The sequence below is a fragment of the Nycticebus coucang genome, chromosome 2 (genome assembly GCF_027406575.1).
Source record: "Nycticebus coucang isolate mNycCou1 chromosome 2, mNycCou1.pri, whole genome shotgun sequence".
Taxonomy (NCBI): Eukaryota; Metazoa; Chordata; class Mammalia; order Primates; family Lorisidae; genus Nycticebus; species Nycticebus coucang.
The window spans coordinates 24,645,339-24,669,073 of record NC_069781.1 but is presented as its reverse complement, the minus strand read 5'-3'; the positions used below and the strand labels follow the sequence as shown (position 1 = coordinate 24,669,073).

The 23,735-nt window shown below is 39.2% G+C and overlaps 1 protein-coding gene and 1 non-coding gene across 4 annotated transcripts in view; both read right to left on the bottom strand.

Moving 5' to 3' along the window:
- Positions 1–23,735, bottom strand: part of FKBP15 (FKBP prolyl isomerase family member 15) — a 73,703-nt gene that overhangs the window by 46,288 nt on the left and 3,680 nt on the right. Inside the window, exons 1-7 of one of the 3 annotated variants that reach the window (XM_053565514.1) lie at positions 21,525–23,033; positions 20,062–20,177; positions 14,504–14,588; positions 14,003–14,072; positions 10,496–10,570; positions 10,076–10,174; positions 303–452 (exon numbers count right to left, since the gene is read on the bottom strand). In XM_053565514.1, coding sequence (XP_053421489.1) covers positions 303–452; positions 10,076–10,174; positions 10,496–10,570; positions 14,003–14,072; positions 14,504–14,588; positions 20,062–20,152 — 570 coding nt within the window. In that variant the 5' untranslated portion in view covers positions 20,153–20,177; positions 21,525–23,033. Of the gene's footprint in view, positions 1–302; positions 453–10,075; positions 10,175–10,495; positions 10,571–14,002; positions 14,073–14,503; positions 14,591–20,061; positions 20,178–21,524; positions 23,034–23,735 lie in introns of those variants that run through there. The other 2 variants (XM_053565497.1, XM_053565505.1) reach the window with 2 other exon arrangements.
- On the bottom strand, positions 9,481–9,542 carry LOC128580133 (U7 small nuclear RNA). The gene has a single exon (XR_008378470.1). It is a non-coding gene; the product is annotated as a U7 small nuclear RNA (small nuclear RNA).

Here is a 23,735-nt window from a genome sequence, read left to right as displayed (position 1 = left end):
ATCCCGTAAGGATATATTCAAGTTTAAAACTGGTATAACAGAATAAGACATACACATAAACAATTAGCAAAAATAACAGAATTTAGGAATTTGGTTTCCACTTTCCATGAACAGGAAAGAGCGGCACTGAGTAGATTTTACATGTTAACATTTTATGATATAGCCAAAAGCAGTTGCAGCAACTAAAGCAGAGATCCTAAAAAATTTGTTTGATGAGAGCAGCAATTCACAGTAATGATACCTTCACTGTGAATGGTCCTTATGCTACTTAAATAGAAAAGAACTTGCAGGGTACATCTTACCTGGCCCAGTCCATGATTCTGAAAGAGCCAGCCGGTATAGGCCACTTCCAAAGAATCTCCAATTTCCACAGCAGGGCCCTCTGCCACGATGAGGTCCTGGGAGAGCACTGTATCTAGGGAAGAGGAGCTATTGTACTTGGCAATGCACACCTGCAAGACAAAATCCAGGTAGCATTAACTGAAGCCCAATAAGTGCTCGTTCCAATATTGCTACTGCTCTTTCTCAAACAGTTACATCCACTAAAAAAATAGATACCATGTTCAGAAGGAAACCATCCCAAAGTCAGCCATCTTGCTAGGAATTGACGGGCCTGAGAGTATGGTTTTGAAGTCAGAATATCTGGGTACAGACACAGCACTGCCACTTATTAACTTTGTGACCTTGGCCAAACAACTGAATCTCTATTTATTCAAAAGTCCCCATTTACAAAATAGAGATAAAAGCTTCACATTTCTCATAGGATGGTTATAAAAATTAAGTGAATTAATATAAGTAGAATACTTGGCAACATACCTGGCAAATAATAGTAAGTTGCTTAAAAACCATTAACTATGATTACTATATGGATTTACTATTTCAATGATTGGAAAGCAATGGAAAATACTTATTTTTTTTTATTGTTGGGGATTCATTGAGGGTACAATAAGCCAGGTTACACTGATTGCAATTGTTAGGTAAAGTCCCTCTTGCAATCATGTCTTGCCCCCATAAAGTGTGACACACACCAAGGCCCCCTCTACCATCCCTTTCTGCTTCCCCCCCCCATAACCTTAATTGTCATTAATTGTCCTCATATCAAAATTGAGTACATAGGATTCATGCTTCTCCATACTTGTGGTGCTTTACTAAGAATAATGTCTTCCACGTCCATCCAGGTTAATACGAAGGATGTAAAGTCTCCATTTTTTTTAATGGCTGAATAGTATTCCATGGTATACATATACCACAGCTTGTTAATCCATTCCTGGGTTGGTGGGCATTTAGGCTGTTTCCACATTTTGGCGATTGTAAATTGAGCTGCAATAAACAGTCTAGTACAAGTGTCCTTATGATAAAAGGATTTTTTTCCTCCTGGGTAGATGCCCAGTAATGGGATTGCAGGATCAAATGGGAGGTCTAGCTTGAGTGCTTTGAGGTTTCTCCATACTTCCTTCCAGAAAGGTTGTACTAGTTTGCAGTCCCACCAGCAGTGTAAAAGTGTTCTCTTCTCTCCACATCCACGCCAGCATCTGTAGTTTTGAGATTTTGTGATGTGGGCCATTCTCACTGGGGTTAGATGATATCTCAGGGTTGTTTTGATTTGCATTTCTCTAATATATAGAGATGATGTACATTTTTTCATGTGTTTGTTAGCCATTTGTCTGTCATCTTTAGAGAAAGTTCTAGTCATGTCTCTTGCCCATTGACATATGGGATTGTTGGCTTTTTTCATGTGGATTAATTTGAGTTCTCTATAAATCCTAGTTATCAAGCTTTTGTCTGATTGAAAATATGCAAATATCCTTTCCCATTGTGTAGGTTGTCTCTTTGCTTTGGTTGCAATGGAAAATATTTCAAAAGGCACTTCTAAAGAAAATACACTGGGACTAGACTGAGCAAGAGTGAGTCCTCGTCTCTAAAGATAGGGAGGCTTTGTGATGGGTGCCTGTAGTCCTAGCTACTTGAGAGGCTGAGACAAGAGAATTGCTTGAGCCCAAGAATTTGAGGTTGCTGTGAGCTATGATGCCATATCACCCTACTAAGGGCAATGAATATACGTGGAAAGAAGGCCCTCACAAAATCAAGTCATATTCCCAAAATTCATATAATTACAGCTATGGATTTGGCCATATTATCTTAGCACAAATCTTAAACAAATGAATCAGACACATTTTTTTTTTTTATTGTAAATCACAGCTGGGTGCAATCAAGGGGTACAATGTGCTGGTTATATATACAATATGAAATATTCTCATCAAACTGTTCACCATAGCCTTCATGGCATTTTCTTAGTTACTGTATGTAGACATTTGTATTCTGCATTTACTAAGTTTCACCTGTACCCATTCTAAGATGCACCGTAGGTGTGGCCCCACCCATCACCCTCCGTCCACCCTAACCTTCTCACTCCCTTCCCCTTCCTTGGCCCTTTCCCCATATTCTTGTGCTATAGTTTGGTTATAGCTGTCATATGAAAGCTATAAATTAGCTTCATAGTAGGGCTGGGTACACTGGATACTTTTTCTTCCATTCCTGAGATACTTTGCTAAGAATATGTTCCAGCTCCATCCATGTAAACATGAAAGAGGTAAAGTCTCCATCTTTCTTTAACGCTGCATAATATTCCATGGTATACATGTACCACAATTTGATAGTCCATTCATGGGTGGATGGGCACTTGGGCTTCTTCCATGACTTAGCAATTGTGAATTGGGCTGCGATAAACATTCTGGTACAGATGTCTTTGTTATGTTGTGATTTTTGGTCTTCTGGGTATAAACCTAGTAAAGGAATTATAGGATCAAATGGCAGGTCTATTTTTAGGTCCCTAAGTATTCCCCAAACATCCTTCCAGAAGGAACGTATTACTGGACATTCCCACCAGCAGTATAGAAGTGTGCCCTTTCCTCCACATCCACGCCAACGTCTCTGGTTTTGGGATTTTGTTATGTGGGCTACTCTTACTGGGGTTAGGTGACATCTCAAAGTAGTTTTGATTTGCACTTCTCTGATGATTAAGGATGATGAACATTTTTTCATGTGTTCGTAGATCGTGCGTCTGTCTTCTTTAGAGAAGTTTCTCTTCAAGTCCCTTGCCCACCCTGAAATGGGATCACTTGTTCTTTTCTTGCTAATAGGTTTGAGTTCTCTGTGGATTCTGGTTATTAAACCTTTGTCAGAGGTATAACCTGCAAATATTTTCTCCCATTCTGAAGGCTGTCTGCTTGCTTTACTTACTATGCTCTTGGCTGTGCAGAAACTTTTTAGTTTGATTAGGTCCCAGTAATGTATTTTTTTTTTTTTTTTTTGTAGAGACAGAGTCTCACTGTACCGCCCTTGGGTAGAGTGCCGTGGCGTCACACGGCTCACAGCAACCTCTAACTCTTGGGCTTACGCGATTCTCTTGCCTCAGCCTCCCGAGCAGCTGGGACTACAGGCGCCCGCCACAACGCCCGGCTATTTTTTTGTTGCTGTTTGGCCGGGGCTGGGTTTGAACCCGCCACCCTCGGCATATGGGGCCGGCGCCCTACTCATTGAGCCACGGGCGCCGCCCCCAGTAATGTATTTTTGATACTGCTTCAATTGCCTGGGGAGTTCTCCTCATAAAATATTCACCCAGGCTGATTCCTTCAAGAGTTTTCCCTGCACTTTCTTCAAGTATTTTTATAGTTTCATGTCTTAAGTTTATATCTTTTACCCAGTGAGAGTCTATCTTAGTTAATGGTGAAAGGTGTGGGTCTAGTTTCAGTCTTTTAAAGGTCACCAGCCAGTTCACCCAGCATCATTTGTTAAATAGGGAATTTTTCCCCACTGAATGTTTTTAATTGGCTTGTCAAAGATCAAATAACGGTAAGTAGCTGGATTAATCTCTTGGTTCTCTATTCTGTTCCAGACATCTACTTCTCTGTTTTTGTGCCAGTACCATGCTGTTTTGATCACTATCGATTTATAGTACAGTCTCAGGTCTGGTAGCGTGATTCCTCCAGCTTTGTTTTTATTGCTGAGTAATGTTTTCGCTATTCGAGGTTTTTTCTGATTCCATATAAAACAAAGTATTATTTTTTCAAGATTTTAAAAATATGACAATGGAGCTTTAATAGGAATTGCATTAAAATTATATATTGCTTTGGGTAGTACAGACATTTTAACAATGTTGATTCTTCCCAGCCATGAGCATGGTATGTTTTTCCATTTGTTAACATCTTCAGCTATTTCTTTTCTTAAAGTTTCATAGTTCTCTTTGTAGAGATCTTTCACATCCTTTGTTAGGTATACTCCCAAATGTTTTATCTTCTTTGGCACTACTGTGAAAGGAATAGAGTTCTTGACTGTTTTTTCAGCTTGGTTATTATTGGTATATATAAAGGTATATATAAAGGCTACAGATTCATGGGTGTTGATTTTGTAGCCTGAGACACTGCTGTATTCCTTGATCACTTCTCAAGTTTTGTAGTAGAATCCCTAGTGTTTTCCAGATATACGATCATATCATCTGCAAAGAGTGAAAGTTTGATCTCTTCTGACCCTATGTGGATACCCTTGATCTCCTTTTCTTCCCTAATTGCAATGGCTAAAACTTCCATTACAATGTTAAAGAGCAATGGAGACAATGGACAACATTGCCTGGTTCCTGATCTAAGTGGAAATGATTTCAATTTAACTCCATTCAGTACGATATTGGCTGTGGGTTTGCTGTAGATGTCCTCTATCAGTTTAAGAAATGTCCCTTCTATACCAATTTTCTTAAGTGTTCTGATCATGAAGGGATGCTGGATATTATCAAAAGCCTTTTCTGCATCAATTGAGAGAATCATATGGTCTTTATTTTTTAGTTTGTTTATGTGCTGAATTACATTTATAGATTTATGTATATTGAACCAGCTTTGAGACCCTGGGATAAATCCCACTTGGTCACAGTGTATAATTTTTTTGATGTGTTGTTGGATTCTGTTCATTAGGATCTTATTGAGTATTTTATCATCAATATTCATTAGTGATATTTGTATATAATTTTCTTTTCTTGTTGGGTCTTTCCCTGGTTTAGGGATCAAGGTGATGTTTCCTTCGTAGAACGTGTTGGGTAATATTCCTTCTTTTTCTATATTTTGTAAGAGGTTTAGTAATTTAGTAATTAGTGATTTCCTTCTTAATCTCGTCTATAACCCATCTATCCTTCACTATAAGGTTGTTTAGCTTCCATGTTTTTGTATGGGTATTCAGACTCCTATTATTATTGAGTTCAACTTCTATTCCATGATGGTCTAAGAGGATGCAAGGAATAATTTCTGTTTTTTAAAATTTGCTGAGGTTAGATTTGTGGCCTAGGATGTGGTTGATTTTGGAGTATGTTCCGTGGGCTGATGAGAAGAATGTATATTCAGTTTTGTTGGGATGAAATGTTCTGTAGATGTCTGTTAAGTTCAGATGTTGAATGGTTAAGTTTAAATCTAAAATTTCTTTGCTTAGCTTCTTTTTGGAGAATCTATCCAGCACTGCTAAAGGGGTGTTAAAATCTCTAACTACTATGGAACTGGAGGAAATCAAGTTGCTCATGTCTGTTAGAGTTTCTCTTATAAATTGAGGTGCATTCTGGTTGGGTGCATAAATATTAATAATTGAAATCTCATCATATTGTCTATTACCTTTAACAAATATGAAGTGTCCATCCTTATCCTTCCTTACTTTGGTTGGTTTAAAGCCTATTGCGTCTGCGAATAGAATTGCAATGCCTGCTTTTTTCTGCTTTCCATTTGCCTGGAGTATAGATGACCATCCCTTCACCATGAGTTTATATTTGTCTTTTAATGTAAGATGCAATTCTTGTATGCAGCAGATACCTGGCTTGAGTTTTCGTATCTAGTCAGCCAACCTGTGCCTCTTTAGAGGACAGTTTAAACCATTCACATTAATTGAGAATATTGATAAACCTTTCGAGAGTCCAGTGGACATTTTTAATCCTTTTGTGACTGTGGAAGTTGATCAAAATTTGATCAAAATTTTCCAGGTGGGTTTACTTTTGTGGTGGAGGGTTATGCTGGTCTTTATGAAGGATAGGTCTGAGAATATCCTAGAGAGCTGGTTTAGTTATGGCAAATTTCTTCAACATGTGAATGTCGTTAAAGTATTTAATTTCTCTGCCATAAATGAAACTCAGTTTAGCTGGGTACAGGATCCTGGGTCGAAAGTTATTTTGTTTTAGGAGATTAAAAGTCGATGACCATCCTCTTCTAGCTTGAAAGGTTTCAGCAGAGAGATCTGCAGTTATTCTAATATTCTTCCCCTTGTAGGTGATGGTTTTCTTTCGTCAGGCTGCTTTCAGAATTTTCTCCTTCATATTATTAACTTTAGTGAAATTGATTATGATGTGCCTGGGGGATGTCTTATTTGGGTTAAGTCGTGCTGGGGTTGTGAAACTGTCTGCTATCTGAATTTCAGAATCTCTTGGCATGTCTGGAAAGTTTTCTCTAATAATCTCATGAAGAAAAGGCTCTGTGCCTTGTGAAGCCACTTCATCACTTTTGGGGATCCTTGTAAGACGAATATTGATTTTCTATGAATTATCCCAGAGCTCTCTGAGACAGTGATCTGTTTTTGCCCTCCATTTCTCTTCCTCTTTAAGAGTTTGGGAGCATTCGAAAGCTTGTCTTCAATGTCAGAAATCCTTTCTTCTGCTTGCTCCATTCTGTTACTGAGGGATTTTACTGTGTTTTTCAGATCTTTGAGGGATGCAACTTCTTGTCAATGTGTCAAAATCTTTGGTCATTTGGTCTTTGAATTCGTTGAATTCTTGAGATATCTTTTGGGCTACTGCTTGGAATCTAATTCGATCTTATTTGCTATCCAGATTCTGAATTCGATTTCTGACATCTCAGCTATTTGTTTGTACATGGAATCTTGTGCTGTGTCTGCCCCATTGATCCTTGGGGGAGTTGATCTACTCTGATTATTCATATTGCCAGAGTTTTTCTGTTGATTTCAGCTCATGATTGTTTTTCACCATTGCCTCTGGCCGTCCTCAGAGTTGGGGAGGTGTCTCTCCAAGATTAGACCCCAGCGGGATCACTCTATTGTTGCTGGATCTTTGTAGGGAGTGACCCTGTGTAGTTTCTCTGGGGCTGCCCCAGCCAGGGAGTTCTGGTTGTGGAAGCAGCTCCGGAGGGTGACACACCCTGATCCTGCAACAGGGCAGGTGGTGGTGCACACAATTCTAGGAGTGCCTGGTGCCCAGTGACTTTAGCACAGGGAGCCCAAGGCTCCAGCAGTCTCTGGCCAGGAGAAGGGCTCTGCACAGAGGCAGGGAGGGCTCCAGAGGGCACGCAGCTACCAGAGTCCCTGGCCAGACAAGCAGGCCGGTGTGGAGGCAGGGAGGGTACAAGAGGGAGAATGCAGGGTTGCACGGCTCTCGCAGTTCCTGGTCAGGGCGTGTGGAGGCCCGGTGGGCGCGGGGCGCTGGTTGGGGGTCTTGGCGTAGCTCTTACTGAGGTCTGGGTGGGCACCGATCGCAGTTGTAGTGCAGTTCTTACGGAGGTATGGGCAGCGCAGCTCTTACAGAGGTCCGGGCCTATTGTTTCTAGTATTAATTGGTTGGATGATTTGCCAGGAATGTCAGCCTCTATTTTGGTTTTGTGACCCAATTCTGGTCACTAGAAGGCTCTAAAGAGTTCCCAGTGCTCTTTACGAGGTATGTATGAAGATCAACAGTGAAGCACTTCCGAGGTGTGTAGGGCCACACAGACAGCAAAGGCCATGACAGCGAGTCCTATCTGCTGCATTCCTGCCTATCCTGCTGCCTCTGACAGCACTATAGGTAAAGCTTTATAATCAGGAAATGAGGCTAAGGCTGTTCTCTCGAATCAGACACACACATTCTTTATGAATAAATATTCTACAGTCAATATTTTAATGGAATAAACATCAGAAACGTGTTATTCATTTTCTTTTTAAAAAGCCACAATATTATATTATAATCAAATAAATGCTAACTGAAACAGTGAGACACCATATTTTACCAAGTGAACAGACCAAAAGAAAAAAAAGGATCATTCTAAATTCTAGCAAAAATATAGTAAGAAAATTGATATGAGAGTGAAACAACATAGTCTTTCTGAAAAGGAGTGGACCAAAGTATATTCAGAATCTAAAAAATATCTGGATTCTCAGCCATTTATAGAAATAAAGCGTAAGGAAATATGCAGGGGGAAAAATGATACGGACTTTATACATACATATACACACATATATAATTTTCAAAATACTCACTGCTGTATCATTTACTACAGAGATGGAAAATCGAAAGGCCTAAAAGTAGGTAATGATTATACCCAGATCATCTATTATAGCCTGAATATGCATCCCCAAAATTCTTATGTTGAAATCCTAATTCCCAGCGTCACAGTATTAGGAGATGGGGCCTTTAGGAGGTAAGTAGTGAGGGTGGAGCCCTCATGACTGGTTCTGAGAGAGCTCTCTTGCCTTCTTTCTATGTGAAGATACAATAAGAAGACAGCAATCAGCAACCCAGAAAAGGGCATCACCAGAACCCAACCATGCTGGTACCTGATCCTGGACTTTCAGCCTCCACAACTATGAGAAATAAATTTCTCTTGTTTATAAGCCATCCACTCTATGGTTCTTTGTTACAGCAGTTTGAACTAAGATAATATCCATATTATGCAGTATTTGAAAATTTTTCAAATAATTTTTCATGAGTTTCTTCAGTAAAATAAGAAACACATAGAACTAGTGACTATATCTACTTAAGTATATTATACACAGGAAAAAAGGAAATATGAGGTCAGACAATTAAGTTCGCAAACTTGTCCTAGAAAAAAGTGCCACATACCTCACTGCTGAATATCTATTACTACCATCACCAGAAAGCCAACAGAAGTACTTTGAAGGTGACTGCAGCAAGATTCAACAATGAGACATGTAGTATTTTTAGGGGGATGAGTTTGTGAACTTAATTGTCTGACCTCATAAAACATGTTAACAGTGGTTACTTTGGGTAGTAAGATTATAATTTTTTATTTTTTTTGAGACAGAGTCTCGCTTTGTTGCCCTTAGTTGGTAGAGAGCCATGGTATCACAGCTCACAGCAACCTCAAAGTCGTGGGCTCAAGTGATTCTCTTGCCTCAGCCGCCCAAGTAGCTGAGACTACAGGTGCCCGCCACAACACCTGGCTATTTTTTAGAGATGAGGACTTGCTCTAGCTCAGGCTGGTCTCAAACTTGTGAGTTCAGGCAGTCCACTCGCCTCAGCCTCCCAGAATGCTAGGATTATAGGCGTAAGCCACTGTGCCCAGCACCACAACTTTATTTTTAAAAGACAGTTTTAATTTAACTAGTACAGTGTCAAATAGAAAAATAAAATACAATTTTTAAAAAATGATAGTTTTATTCCTTAAGATAATTTATTTATAAAGCAGAAAAATGTTTTCATCAGTAAGTTTCCATTTAGTCTTTTTTTTTGTCGGGGGTAGTCTTCCAGTGAGTACCAGAAAATTTGCTAGACAAACTCTAAAAAAGCTACAACACTAGCCCTTTTTTCTCTTAAAATATCTCATTGTCAAGCAGTTTCAATAAGTATTCCTATTATTTTCTTTAAATCATACAATACCTCAAGTGACAAAATTTGTGGGTTTTGTTTGTTTGCTTGTTTTTGAGACAAGGTCTTATCTACTGCCCAGGTGGGAATGCAATGACCTAAACATAGCTCACTGCAATCTCACATTCCTGGGCTCAGGCGATCCTCCTGCCTCAGACTCCTGAGTAGCTGGGATTATAGTATATGCCACCAAGCCTGGCTAACTTTTCTATTTTCTTTTGTAGTGACAAGATCTTGCTATGTTACCCAGGCTGGTCTCAAACTTCTGGCCTCAGACAATCCTTCCACCTTAGCCTCCCAAGCTAAGACTATAGGCAAACACCACCATGCCTGGTCCTTAGTGGGATTTTTGTGCTTGTTGCTAATAAATATAGCAGATTATGGATTTTCTATATATTTTCCTAAAATTAAGGAAAATTCAACCATGAATTATGGTTCTTCACAGGAAGAGTAAGATGGTATCACCTGTTTATTGAACTCCATGGCAGCCTTTTCCGACTCAAACATGATGGACCAGTTTTGTCTCTGGTCATCATAAAAGGTGCTATAGTTATTGGGTTGAACCTAGGGAAAAGAGAAATGTTAAGACAATTCATCCACAAGCAGCTTAGAAGATAAATCTGACTACCTAAACCTGACTCAGGTGGACCCAAAGAGAGGTATCAGGAATCTTTCTTCTGCACTCCCACCCTCCACCAACCACCCCTTAGTCCACACTCCCAGAAGGAGCCAACAAACCTTTCTGAGAAGCTCTGTTAGATTCTCACAATGACACCTAGGGATGAAGCACTGGTGTGTCACATTACATATTACATATGCTCAGACTAATCCTTCCTATAAAACTTTCCCAAAGGAGCTATTGATTCCAATGTGAGGAACTCTTACCATTAGCTCAAAGTTCAGATGAATCCTCGCAACAGTAACTGGCTGTTGCTGACTGATATAAATAAGAATCCTATACTGTATTCCCAGTGAAGAAGGGTAGAAATAAAAAAAAAAAAAGAGAGAGAACAGAAATTAAAAGGCAATACAGATATGAGGAGTTTTACATTTTATACAGCTATAGAACTTAAAAGTCTGTTCATCCCTTAAAGCTTTAATTTTAAATATCGTTTCATTATCTATTTTAATCATTTCTCATTTTGGCCTTACTCCTTGACTATAATTGTCTTTATTTTGTTGCTGTTTTCATTTATATGAGAGGTCATTAAGAGACAGTGAATGGATGCTTAAAATGCAATTTTTTTTTAAATTGAGGGAAAACATATGGGAAAGTCACAAACTTTAAATGTACAACTCAGTTTTCACACATCTATTGCACTGTGATATGACCATCACCAGATTAAAAAAATCAGAGTGTCTCCAATACTCCAGAAAGCTCACTTAGGCCTCTTCACAGTTAATAATCCCAACTCTGAGGTTACCACTATTCCGATTTCTATTGCTGATTAACTTGGCTATTCATAAATTTATATAAATGGGAGTAGACAATGTATATTCTTTTATCTGTCTTCTTTCACTCACCATGTCTGTAAGAGTTAGCCTTGTCATTTCTGTACCAGTACTTTGTTCTCTTTTATTGTCATGTACATTCACTTATACATATATACCATAATCTGTTCACCCATTCTCCTGTGTTTTTTTTTGAGACAGAATTTCACTATGTTGCCCTTGGTAGAGTGCCATGGCATCATAGCTCACAGCAACCTCCAACTCCTGGGCTCCAGTGATCCTCTTGCTTCAGCTTCCTGAGTAGCTGGGACTACAGGCGCCACCATAATACTTGGCTACTTTTTAGAGATGGGGGTCTCAAACTCCCAACCTCTAGCAATTCATCCATCTCAGCCTCCCAGAGTGCTAGGATTACAAGTATGAGCAACTACGCCCGGCCCCCATTCTCCTGTTTATGGACATCAAGTTGTTCCAAGTTAGAGGCTATTATAAATAACACTTCTATGAATATTCTCCATGTCTTTTGGAGAACACAGACATCCACATTTGCTTCCTTTAATGTTTCCTGTAGGGCAAAACTGCTGGCAATGAATTCCCTCAACTTTTGTTTGACTGAAAATTTATTTTGCCTTCACTTTTGTATTTTTGTTGGTCTAAAATTCTAAACAGGCAGAGTTTTGTTTTCCTTTCAATACTACAAAGACACAATTCCGATGTCTTTCGATTCCAATGACATATACGTTAGACCATATCCCACATCTATCTTTGCTCTGGTCTCTTCTCCATTCTGTCTTCTCTCTGTGCTTCAATTTGGATATTTTCTGTTGAACTGCCTTCTGAGTCACTGATTCTGTTCCCTGCTGAGTTCAAATGCTGCTAACCCCATCCAATGTGTTTTCTTAATTATACACATTACATTTTTCAAATCTAGAATACCATTTGATTATGCTTATGGATTCCAATTTAATACTCCATCTTGTCATCCTTTTTATACTTTTCCTTTATTTTCTTTAAGATGCTAGTCACAATCATTTTCAATACTTTATAGGTTGACTTCAATATCTAGATTATTTGTGAGTCTGCTCCTTATTTATTTGTTCCCTCAATTATCAGTTACATTTTTCCACCTCTTTACATGTCAAGTAATTTTTGATTAAAGGTTCAATTTGCATAAGACAATATGGGGGATAAAATCATAAAGAGTCTTAGTAGAAAACACTGGGATAAATCTACATAACCTTGGTTTTGAGAATGGATTCTTAAACATAACACCAAAACCACCATGACAAAAGAAAAAGCAGAAAAAATGGACATCAACAAAATTAGAAACTTTTGTGCATCAAAGGATATTATTAAGAAAGTGAAAAGACAACCTATAGGAGAAAATACATGCAAATAAGGGTTTAATATCCAGAATATTTAAAAAAAAATTATGACAACTCCACAATAAAAAGACAAAACTCAGAAATGGGCAAAGGGCTTGAATAGATATTTCCCCAAAGAAAATACACAAATAAAAAAAAAGAAAAAGAAAATATACAAACAGCCAATAAGTATATGAAAAGACGTTCAGTATCATTAGACATTAGGGAAATGCACATTAAAACCACAAAGTACCACTTCACACCCACTATAATAGAATAGAATGGCAAGAATTTTTAAAAGGAGAAAAAAAATCCCAGAAAATAATAGAACGTTGGTAAGGATGTGAAGAAATTGGAACCTTCATATACTGTTTGTGGGAATGTAAAACAATGCAGCAGCTATGGAAAACAGATTGTTCCTCAAAAAGCTACACACAGGGCCAGACATGGTGGCTCGTGGCTGTAATCCTAGTACTTTGGGAGGCCAAGGTGGGAGAATTGCTTGAGGCCTGGAGTTCAAGACCAGCCTGAACAAAAAGCAAGACCCCATCTCTACAGAAAATAAAAAAATTATCTGGGTGTGGTGGTTTCTGCCTAAAGTCCCAGCTACTTGGGAGGCTAAGGCAGGAGGATTGCTTGAGCCCAGGAGTTTGAGTCTGAGGTTGCAGGGAGCTGCATGATGATGCCACTGCACTCAAGCCTGGTGACAGAATAAGACCTGTCTCAAAAATAAATTAATTAATAAAAGCTAAATACAGATTTACTATATGACTTGGCAATTCCACTCCTCATATATACCCAAAAGAACCAAGAATAGGAACTCAAACATAAATGTAAATGTCAAAGTTCATTGCCCCATTATTCATTAACACCAAAAAGTAGAAACAGCACAAGCATCCATCAACTGTTGAATGGATAAACAAAATGTGGTTTTCACATACAGTGTAACATTAGCCATGAAAACAATTGAAGTACTGATATGTGCTAAAACATGAATGAACCCTGAGGATCATGGTAAAGGAAATAACTCATACAGTATATCACAAAAAGATAATACTGTATGAGTCCATTTATATGCACTATGTCTAGAGCAGACAAATTCATAGAAACAGAAGGTACAGTAGAGGTTATGCACAGATAAGAGAAAGGGAAATGGAGGGTTATTGCTTAATGTTTACAGTTTCTGTTTGAGATGATGAAATAATAGCAGTGATTGTTGCTCAATATTGTGAATGTAATTAACACCACCTGAATTATACACTTAAAAATAGTTAAATGGTAAATTTTATATATACTCCCCTATACACACCACAATTAAACAAACAAAAATTCATTCCCAGAAGTGGAGGGACTCCCCATATTCTTAAGCTAGGACCATACACAAAGATTTTGAATGGCTGGATTTGTTTTAATGCACAACATTAAGCAAATATATACACCTAATATTACAAATTCATATTAAACACACATAATCATTCCTCTGACAAATAAGACATTGGGCAAGCCCAGATGAAAACCAGCTCACTGGTATTATTTAGGACACTTGAATATAAAAGGGATGTGGGGGCATTCTCACCTCTTTGGCTATATGGTTCCCCAGGACTGCAGCACCAAACTTGCCCTGCTTTACATATTGACCATTTGTGCTACAGAAGCAAGAAAAAATATCAGGTATTAATACTCCCCTAAACTATGGAGAACCAGCTTTCTTTTTTGCCATATAGAAGTGGGAAACTAGTCATTTCGCCTCAAGAAAGGGACATAGTTGAGCAGTTTATAATTTAAAGCTCTTATACAATTTAACTCTTTAAATATTTGTTACTCATGGTATCTCAGTGGAGTGGTTCTGAAAGTGTTGAGGGCACAAATTACTTCCAAAAAAGAGTAGGCAAGACAATGGCTCTTTTAAGTTTTATGTGCAGAAATCTCCAATTGTAACGTTAAAACACTAGTGATACTTTGTGAAAGGGCTGAGTAACCATTTTACAAAGAACAGAGGTTTTTTGAGAAAAGACACGCGCTTAACTGCAATCCCCCCCCACCAAATTTCAGAAAGCGTTTCTTCTCAGCTACTTACTACCGATATGCATGGACTACTGTTGCATGCAGTACTGCAGAAGTGCCCATGGTGGCTGGTGCTGTTTTTGGTGTTGGCTGATTTCCTAAAGATGAAAAAGAAAGGCTATCATTCATTTCTTGCTTGAAACCGATTTTTAACCAGTAAACTAGCTTTAAAATTCTTTTTTACATCCTATAGTTAGTGTTACAATGCTTTTATGGCATTGCAACACTCTCAATATTTTTCTATTGCCATTTTTAAGTGAAATAGGTTTTTCTGAACTTTCAGAAGGGGGGATGGGTCAGAGTGGCTTTTCTAACTTCCTTGATTGTTATTGTAGTGTAGGGGTCAAAAATATGGTGGCTTCCATCTGAGATGTCCTGTTTCTCTCTCTACTTTTTTTTTTCTTCTCTCTCTACTTTTATCTGAACTCTCTTTTTCCTTCTTCTCCAGTGTCCCTAACCTCCTCAATCTCTATTCCATTCCCAGCAGGTTCTTCTCAATATGGGCCTATCCTGGAATCTTGGCCTGCCAAGTAGATGACATTCAAAAGTTCATTAGCAGCAAGACTGTTCCAGCTCTTTTAGCCCCCCACACCAACCCCTTGAGCTTACTCAAAACTAGAGTGGGCAAAACTCTTCTCAGTCACGGCTTGGCTGGCCATACTTTCCATGAACACCTGCTGGCTATTTGAGGGTTCTCCCATTCTTAGAGTCAGACACTTTATTACTTCCCTGTTTTCTTCCATATAAACATTGGTACCATGCAAGCCTTGGGACCGTGAGTGGTTTGTCTCCACCTGCTTGAGGTTTCATAAGGATACAATTCAATTGGCTTTATTGTAAATACTATCTATAGGTTTGTTTTTACATCTAGTTGTTGTTCTACCTGTTTTTATAATGAGACTTGACGAGATTCGAGAACTATGCAGCAGCCATCTTCCTCACAAGCATTTCCTATAACCACTGGTATATTCCCTTAAACCCAGAGGGTCTCCTGTATCACTCCTTTATTTGTAAATGACTAAAGAAAATTTAAAGTTGAAATGCTGATAAAGCCCCTTTGCCTTTTTTTTTTTTTTTCTGAGACAGAGTCTTATTCTGTCACCCTGGGTAGAGTGCTGTGGCATGATAGCCAACAGCAACCTCAAACTCTTGGGCTCAAGAGATCCTCTTACAGCTGGGTGCAGCATCTCATACCTATAATCCTAGCACTGTGGGAGGCTGAGGTGGGGTGGACTGCTTGAGCTCAGGAGTTCAAGTCCAGCCCAAGCAAGAGCAAGACCCTATCTCTACTAAAAATAGAAAAACTAGTTGGGCATTGTGGCAGGTGCCTACAGTCCAAGCTACTCTGGAGGCTGAGGCAGGAGGATCACTTGAGAGTTTGAGGTTGCTGTAAGCTATGATGCCACAACACTCTACTGAGGGTGATAAAGTGAGGGGGAAAAAAAGTTAAAAAAAAAAAGAGAGAGAGAGAGATCCTCTTGTCTCAGCCTTCTGAGTAGCTGGGACTACAGGTGTTCACAGCAATGCCCAGTTATTTTTTTAGAGACAGGGTCTTGCTCTTGGTCAGGCTGGACTTGAACTCCTGAGCTCAGGTAATCCACCCACCTTGGCTTCCCAGAGTGCTAGGATTATAGTAGCGAGCCACAGCACCTGGCCTTCTCCCCTTAGAAGTATAACTAACTTATACTTGCTGCTTTCTGATTTAAAAAAAGTCAAGTAAGTTGTACGCAGTGGCATACACCTGTAGGTCTAGCCACTCAGGAGACTGAGGCAGTAGAATTGCTTGAGCCCAGAAGTTAGAGGCTATCGGGCATTGTGATCATATTTGTGAATAGCCATTGCATTCTAGCCTAGGCAAAATAGTGAGACTCTATCTCTAAAACGAATAAAACAAAATAAAAAATAAAAATAAAAAGTCACGGCCAGGCACAGTGGCTCACGCCTGTAATCCTAGCATCCTGGGAGGCTGAGGCACGTAGATTGCTTGAGGTCACAGGTTCAAAACCAGCCTGAGCAAGAGAAAGACCCCATTTCTAAAAATAGCTTGGCATTGTGACATGGTGCCTATAGTCCCAGTTACTCTGGAGGCTAAGGCAAGAGCATTACTTGAGCCCAAGAGTTTGAAGTTGCTGTGAGTTATGACAATATGGCACTCTACTGAGGATGAAAGTGAGACTCTGTCTCAAAAAATAGCTAAACAAACAAACAAACAAACTTTTCTTTTTTTTAAGATAGAGTCTCACTATATTGCCCTCAATAGAGTACCGTGGCGTCACAGCTCACCAGCAACCTCCAACTCTTAGTCTTAAGCGATTCTCTTGCCTCAGCCTCCCAAGTAGCTGGGACTACAGGCGCCTGCCACAGTGCCCGACCATTTTTTGGTTGTAGTTGTCATTGTTGTTTAGCAGGCCCAGGCTGGGCTCAAACCCACCAGCTTCCGTGTATGTGGCTGGCGCCCTACCCACTGAGCTACAGGCACTGTCTAAATAAATAAATACATACATAATAAAAAAATAAGGCTCGGCGCCTGTAGTTCAGTAGGTAGGGCTCTGGCCACACACACAGAAGCTGGTGGGTTCAAGCCTGGCCCAGGCCTGCTAAACAACAACTGCAACCAAAAAAATAGCTGAGTATTGTGGCCAGTGCCTGTAGTCCCAGCTATGTGACAGGCTGAGGCAAGAGAATTACTTAAGCTCAAGACTTGGAAGTTGCTGTGAGCTATGATACCACAGTACTCTACACAGGGCGACATAGTGAGACAATGTCTCAAACAAAAAAATATAAAAAAATAAAAAGTCAAATCATTTTATCAGGTGGAAACTAAAATTGTCTCTTTTTCTCCATTCCCATTAGTTCTACCACTTTAACTAAGAAGCGTATAGCTGATGACAAGATGTGCCAGGGAAATGTAGAAGCATAGCCTACTAGAAATCTGGCTAGGTGATGGCTTGGAGAACAGAAGCAACTTACAGCAAAGTTGCCAAAAATGACAGGTTAAAAAAAAAAAAAAAGTAAAAAGTCCCAAAAAACCCCAAAATGACAGGTAACATTTAAAGCAGGGATAAGCAAACATTTTTGATAAAGGGCCATGGACTATGGTACAACGTAAAATATGTTTTGTCTTTGTCCCCAGTCCCTGGCACAAAGCTCCTAAATCCTTAGTAACAGTTTTAGCCAGTAAGATAAGAAAATGCCCTCTGCTTTAACCTGTACAAAGAAAGTAACTCTGAAATGACCAACAAGTTTTTTTTTTTCGTTTTGTTTCTGCTTTCTTTAGCCCTTTTCTGCCTATACAGCCAACCTCATTTGCTCAGCCCTTTGGAACATTTTATTTCACAGAATAAGGTATTGCCCGATTCTAGAATTGCAAATAAAAGCCAGTAAGATCTTAAAACTAAATGTGTTGTAACTTTTGTCTTTTGGGGTTTTTTTGAGACAGAGTCTCAGTCTGTTGTCCTCAGTAGAGTGCCGTGGCATCATAGCTCACAGAAACCTCAAACTCCCAGACTCAAGTGATCCTTTTGCCTCAGCTTCCCAAGTTGCTGGGACTACAGGTGCCCACCACAATGCCCAGCCTAATTTTTCTATTTTTTAGTAGACACATGATCTTTCTTTCTTTATTTATTTATTTTGCAGTTTTTGGCCAAGGCTGGGTTTGAACCTAATACCTCCGGTATATAGGGCCAGCACCCTACTCCTTTGAGCCACAGGTGCCATCCTGACACAGGTTCTCTTTTTCGGGCTGGCCTTGAAATCCAGAGCTCAAGCAATCCACCTGCCTTGGCTTCCCAGAGTGCTAGGATTACAGGCCTGAGCCCCCATACTGGTCTCACAATTTTGTTTTTAACAATGCTAATGCTCAGGGTGGAGCCAATCACCAGAAAGAAAGTGATTAGAGGATTAGAGGGTTAGAACTTCCAGCTCCACTTGCCAGCCTCTAGAAAAGGCAGAATGGGGGGAAATCAAGCTCTATAAAAACTATTAGACAATGAAATTTGATGAATTTCTGGATCATGAAGAGGCTGGCAGGTGCCCCGAGAGGGCATGGAAGCGCTACCCTCCCTTCATGCCTTGTCCCAATCCATCTCTTCCACTGGCTGTTCATCTGTATTCTTAACAAAAAAAGTCCTTCATAATAAGCCATCAAAGGTAAGAAAATGTTTCCTTGAATTCTGTTAAGTCATCCCAGCAAATTAATCGAACACAAGGAGGGGGGTCCCTGAAATCCGGGTTTGTAGTCAACTAGTACAAGTGGCACGACTTGTGAATGGCATCTGAAATGGAGTCAGCCTTGTGAAACTGAGCCTTTAATCTGTGGAATCTGACACTATCTCTAGGTAGAAAGCATCCGAATTAACTTGAATTTATAGGATACACAATTGGTGTCTCCTGGAGAACTGGTGTGTGGTGCCCAGGGTCACAGAAGTGTGCTGTGAGTAGAAAGGGGAGAATAAAGGGGGAAATGATTTCTTTTACCCTCTTACAAGGGCCACATGGTATCTATAGCATCTACTCAACTCTAAATATCCTGACAAACATCTTCGGTGCCAGCACTATGCCTAATAAGTAAAAGGCACACAATAGTTTTCTTTTTTTTTAGAGAAAGTCTCACTTTGTTGCCCTTGGTAGAATGCCGTGGCATCACAGCTCATAGCAACCTCCAGCTCTTGGGCTTAGATTCTCTTGCCTCACCCTCCCAAGTAGCTGGGACTACAGGCGCCCACCATAACACCCGGCTATTTTTTTGTTGCAGTTTGGCCGGGGCCAGGTTCAAACCCACCACCCTTGGTATATGGGGCCAGTGCCCTACTCACTGAGCCACAGGTGCTGCCCACACACACAATACTTTTAACAAATTTTACAATCTGTCTGCTCTGGACTATTACTGTTTTTCCTTTACTCCCCTTTGGGTTCTTACACAAAGACAGCAAAATACAGAGAAATGAATACAAGATTTGGATTCAAGTCAGATCAGTGTTCAAACTTCAACTCTGTCACTCACTACTATATAACCTGCCCAAGTTCCTTAACTTCTCTGAGCCTCTAAAATGGTGGTATCTCACCTATTTCACAAAATTATTGTGGATCAAATAAGACAACTTATGCAAAGCACCTGAACCACACACAGAGCAGGTATTTTAAAAATATCAGTCCCTTCTTCTCTCCTTTTCATTGAACAAATGTTCACTCAATTAATGCCCATCGTGTCCATCACAATGAAAGGTACAGGGGATGTAGTAATCCATGTCCTATCTAGTTGAGAAAAATACAGTCGCCTACTACTAACGCCACTCATCAGGTGAAAGAAGTAGGCAGTGTCTACTCAGAGTGCCTAGGGCAGTTCTGGAGAGTGGTGTCCACATGAGGCAGAACTTGTCTTCAACATTCTCCGTCAGTTCTCAACACAGGGCACACTATCTAGTTGCTGGAATTCAGGGATCCCAGGTCTTAGACGGCATCCACTACTGGTGGTGAGCTCAGTTAGACTGGTCAAAGACAGACAACCTGCACGACACTTTTAGAAGGCTGCTCACTCTTCCAACTAACCAGTTAAGGCACCACACTACTTACCTGTTGTTGCTGCTCCCTGGCCTTTTTTAGGCTGCTTTGGAGCCGTGTACTGGAAGAATTCATTTCCATGACCAGCAGCTGCCTGATCCATTCCAAAAAGAGAGGCCAATCTGGCACTGTTAGTAGAAAATGAAATTTCATTGACATATCCCACATTGAAATCATTATAATAACCGCCTACTTTCAACCTTGAACAAATATCCCCTTGACTGTATATCTCACCATTCAACACTGGAAATAGTAACTAAGTATCTTTGAAATCAAGATTGTATATTTGGGGCGGTGCCTGTAGCTCAAAGGCAGGGCACCAGCCAGAGGTGGCAGGTTCAAACTCAGCCCTGGCCAAAAACCGCAAAAAAAAAAAAAAGATTGTATATTTGATCTGAATATCATCATCTGACCCTGCTCACCCACAGACTTTGGCCAAAGCATTTCTTCTTTTTGGAGCTCAGTGTCTCCATTTTTAAATTAAGGCAATTAGTCTAGATGCTCTCTATGGTTTCTTCAAACTGTAAATCCTTGCTTATAGTTTCTAGTCACCCTATTATTCCCCCCCCCAATTTTTACCAGTGTATTAAACTATACTATGATCTTGCCTAACAAACAAGGTCCCTGCTGTCATGTCATCTAACAGGTAGGACAACTCTTTTACTATCCCTTGCACTATGTCCCTACCATTCCACTGAAACTGCTCTTGCTAAGATCACCAGTAATCCTGGGTCACTAAACCCAGTTTATCAGACCTTATCTTACTGGCTTCATGCCACCTTTTCATACTTTTCAATTAATTTGTTCTTCAAACTATTTCCTTAGCTTCCCTTGATCACTCACAGTGATCTTTCTGAAAACCAAATTTAACCAACTCTCTCCTCAGTGAAACCTTCAATGGCACCTCAATATTCCAAGATAAAACCACAAACTGCACACAACAGCTTTACAAGGCCCTTCGAGATCTCCCCTCCCCTTATTCCTTGGCTTCATATCTAGCCATTTCTTACTCCCAATTGTGTACTGCAGCCACCCTGAGGAACTATTAGTTTCTCAAAGAAAGCAAGATTTTTAAAATCTCCAGTCTTTGTACATACTGTTCCCTCTGCCTGAAACATTCTTTCTGTTCTCCCTCTCCCCTGGAATTTGACCCTAATCTCAAATTCTAGATTAGATGATCTTCCTAGGGCCTCTCATGGTCCTCTATACTTCATTGATTCAGTGTCAGACACTGTAGTAAGGGCTAAGTTACACTCGTGAGCAAAACTGCATTTTACTTTCCAGGAGCTTATAATTTAATGAGGGAATGAGACATTAAGTAATGTTTAACTGTAAACTGTAATATGAGATATATAACAGTAGCAGCTGTTGTATGGAGTTGTACTCTACAGAGATTAACAGAGCTCAATCATTCATCACATAACATGGTAATTGATTATTTGTTACAATCATCTATTGACTACATACAAGCATACCTCACAGATATTGAGTTGGTTCCACTTTACTACAACAAAGCAAACTGCATTTGGTTCCACATTACTACAACAAAGCAAATATTGGAATAAAGCAAGTCACAGTTTCTTGGTTTTCCAGTACACATAAAAATATGTATATACTATATTGGACTCTATTAAAGTGTGTAGTAGATTATGTCTAAAAAAAAACAATGTATATACCTTAATTTAAAAATACTTGATGAATAAAAAAAGCTAATAATCATCTGAGCTTTCAGCAAATCATAATCTTTTTGCTGGTGGAGGGTGTTGTTAGCTTCAAACTTTTCTTCTACAGCTGCCTCACCTCTCCCAACTTTCACACAATAGAAAGGAGTTAGGGCCCTGCTCTGGATTAGCCTTGGCTTAAGGGAATACTGTGGCTGGATTGATCTTCCATCCAGACCACTAAAACTTTCTCCAAACCAGCAATAAGGATGTTTCTTTCTTTCTTTTTTAATCATTCATGTGTTCACTGGAACGGCACTTTTAATTCCCTTCAAGAACTTTTCCTTTGCATTTACAACTTAACTGTTTGATATTAGAAGCCTAGCTTTTGGCTTATATTGGCTTTTAATGTGCCTTCCTCACTAAGCTTAATCACCTCTAGCTTTTGATTTAAAGCAAGAGATATGCAACTCTTTCATTCACTTGAACATTCAGAGGCCACTGTGAGGTTATTAACTGGCTTAATTTCAATACTGTTGAGTCTCAGAGCATAGGTAAGCCTAAGTAGTGGGAAAGAGATGGGAGAACAGCTGGTCAGTGGAGCAGTCAGAAAATACATGACATTTACCAATTAAATTCACTGTCTTATGTGGGCATCCTTTGTGGATCCCTAAAACAATTACAACATCAAAGATAAATGATCACAGATCACCTCAACACATAATAGTTGAAATATTGCAAGAATTGCCAAAATGTGATGCAGAGACATGAAGTGAGCACATGCTATTTTGGAAAAATGGTGTCCACAGACTTGCTTACCACAAGGTCGCCACAAGCCTTCAATTTGTAAAATACACAATATCTGCCAGGTACAATAATGCAAAGTGCAATAAAATGAGTTGTGTCTGTATTTTGCCCAGGGTCTGGTATGTAATAGTCTCAATAAATGAACTCAAAGTCTAATCTACTTCTGAGTTTCTCTTCTCCAAAAGCATCTTTTAGGTAAAGTAAACATTGAAACTTCACAACAACTTTTTTATGGCTTTTTATAAAACAATGCTCATGTATATATAAACACATACTAACATTCTGCAGAACAAATTTAATATAATTTGAAACTACTGCCTTGTCATCTCAAAAGTGATCTACTTTAAGTTTCCTGTAAAGGGCTCCAAAATGCCTACTTTCCAGGACTGAGAGGCTTAAATGAGACTACAAATGTAATAACTAGAGAGCAGTGCTGGCCTAAGTAACACATAGACCAAGATTTCTCTTTTTAGGCAGGACAATCTGGGCAGATTCCCTAAAGGAGCAGAATTCTGAGAGAGTTGGGCCATGTCTTTAACACAGTGTGCAAATCTTAGCATCTAGTTAAGGTATAAAAGTCTATGCATAGATAATAAAAAAAATAATGACCTCAATGAATCCCCAACAATAAAAAAAAAAAAAAAAAAAAAATAATGACCTTGTTAGCTTCAGTAAACCTTGGGTATTGGGTTTGCTGTTCTAATTTTGCAGATATATCCTTTTTCAAAGGAAAGACAAAAGTATCCTAAGTAAACTGTACTTCCATAGATGTACTAAAGGCCAGAAAACAATGATTACAGAAATCAATCCAAAAGCCAGGTCAACCTATTATCTTTCCGATTAATTCCTTTTCTATTAATATTTTAAATGGACTCTGTACCAACTTAGGACAGTAAGTTTGTTGCAAATTATTACATTTTTCTACTTCTAAAGTTTTCTCAAATGTACACAATCTTCTAACTTTGTTAGTTAAGAATGGTCTTGATCACTCTGGACTAGAGTCTCTATAATTCCTGGGAAAAGTCACAAAGGCACTAATTACATTTTAAAAATAAATATTAGCCAATACATTTAGTTGCCATGGTCCTTACCTCACTTCAGTTTTATAATCCTTTCCTTTCTCATCAAAAATAAAAACACATATTGTACCCTCAATGAATCCCCAACAATAAAAAAATAATAATAAAAATAAAAATAAATAAAAAATAAAAACACATG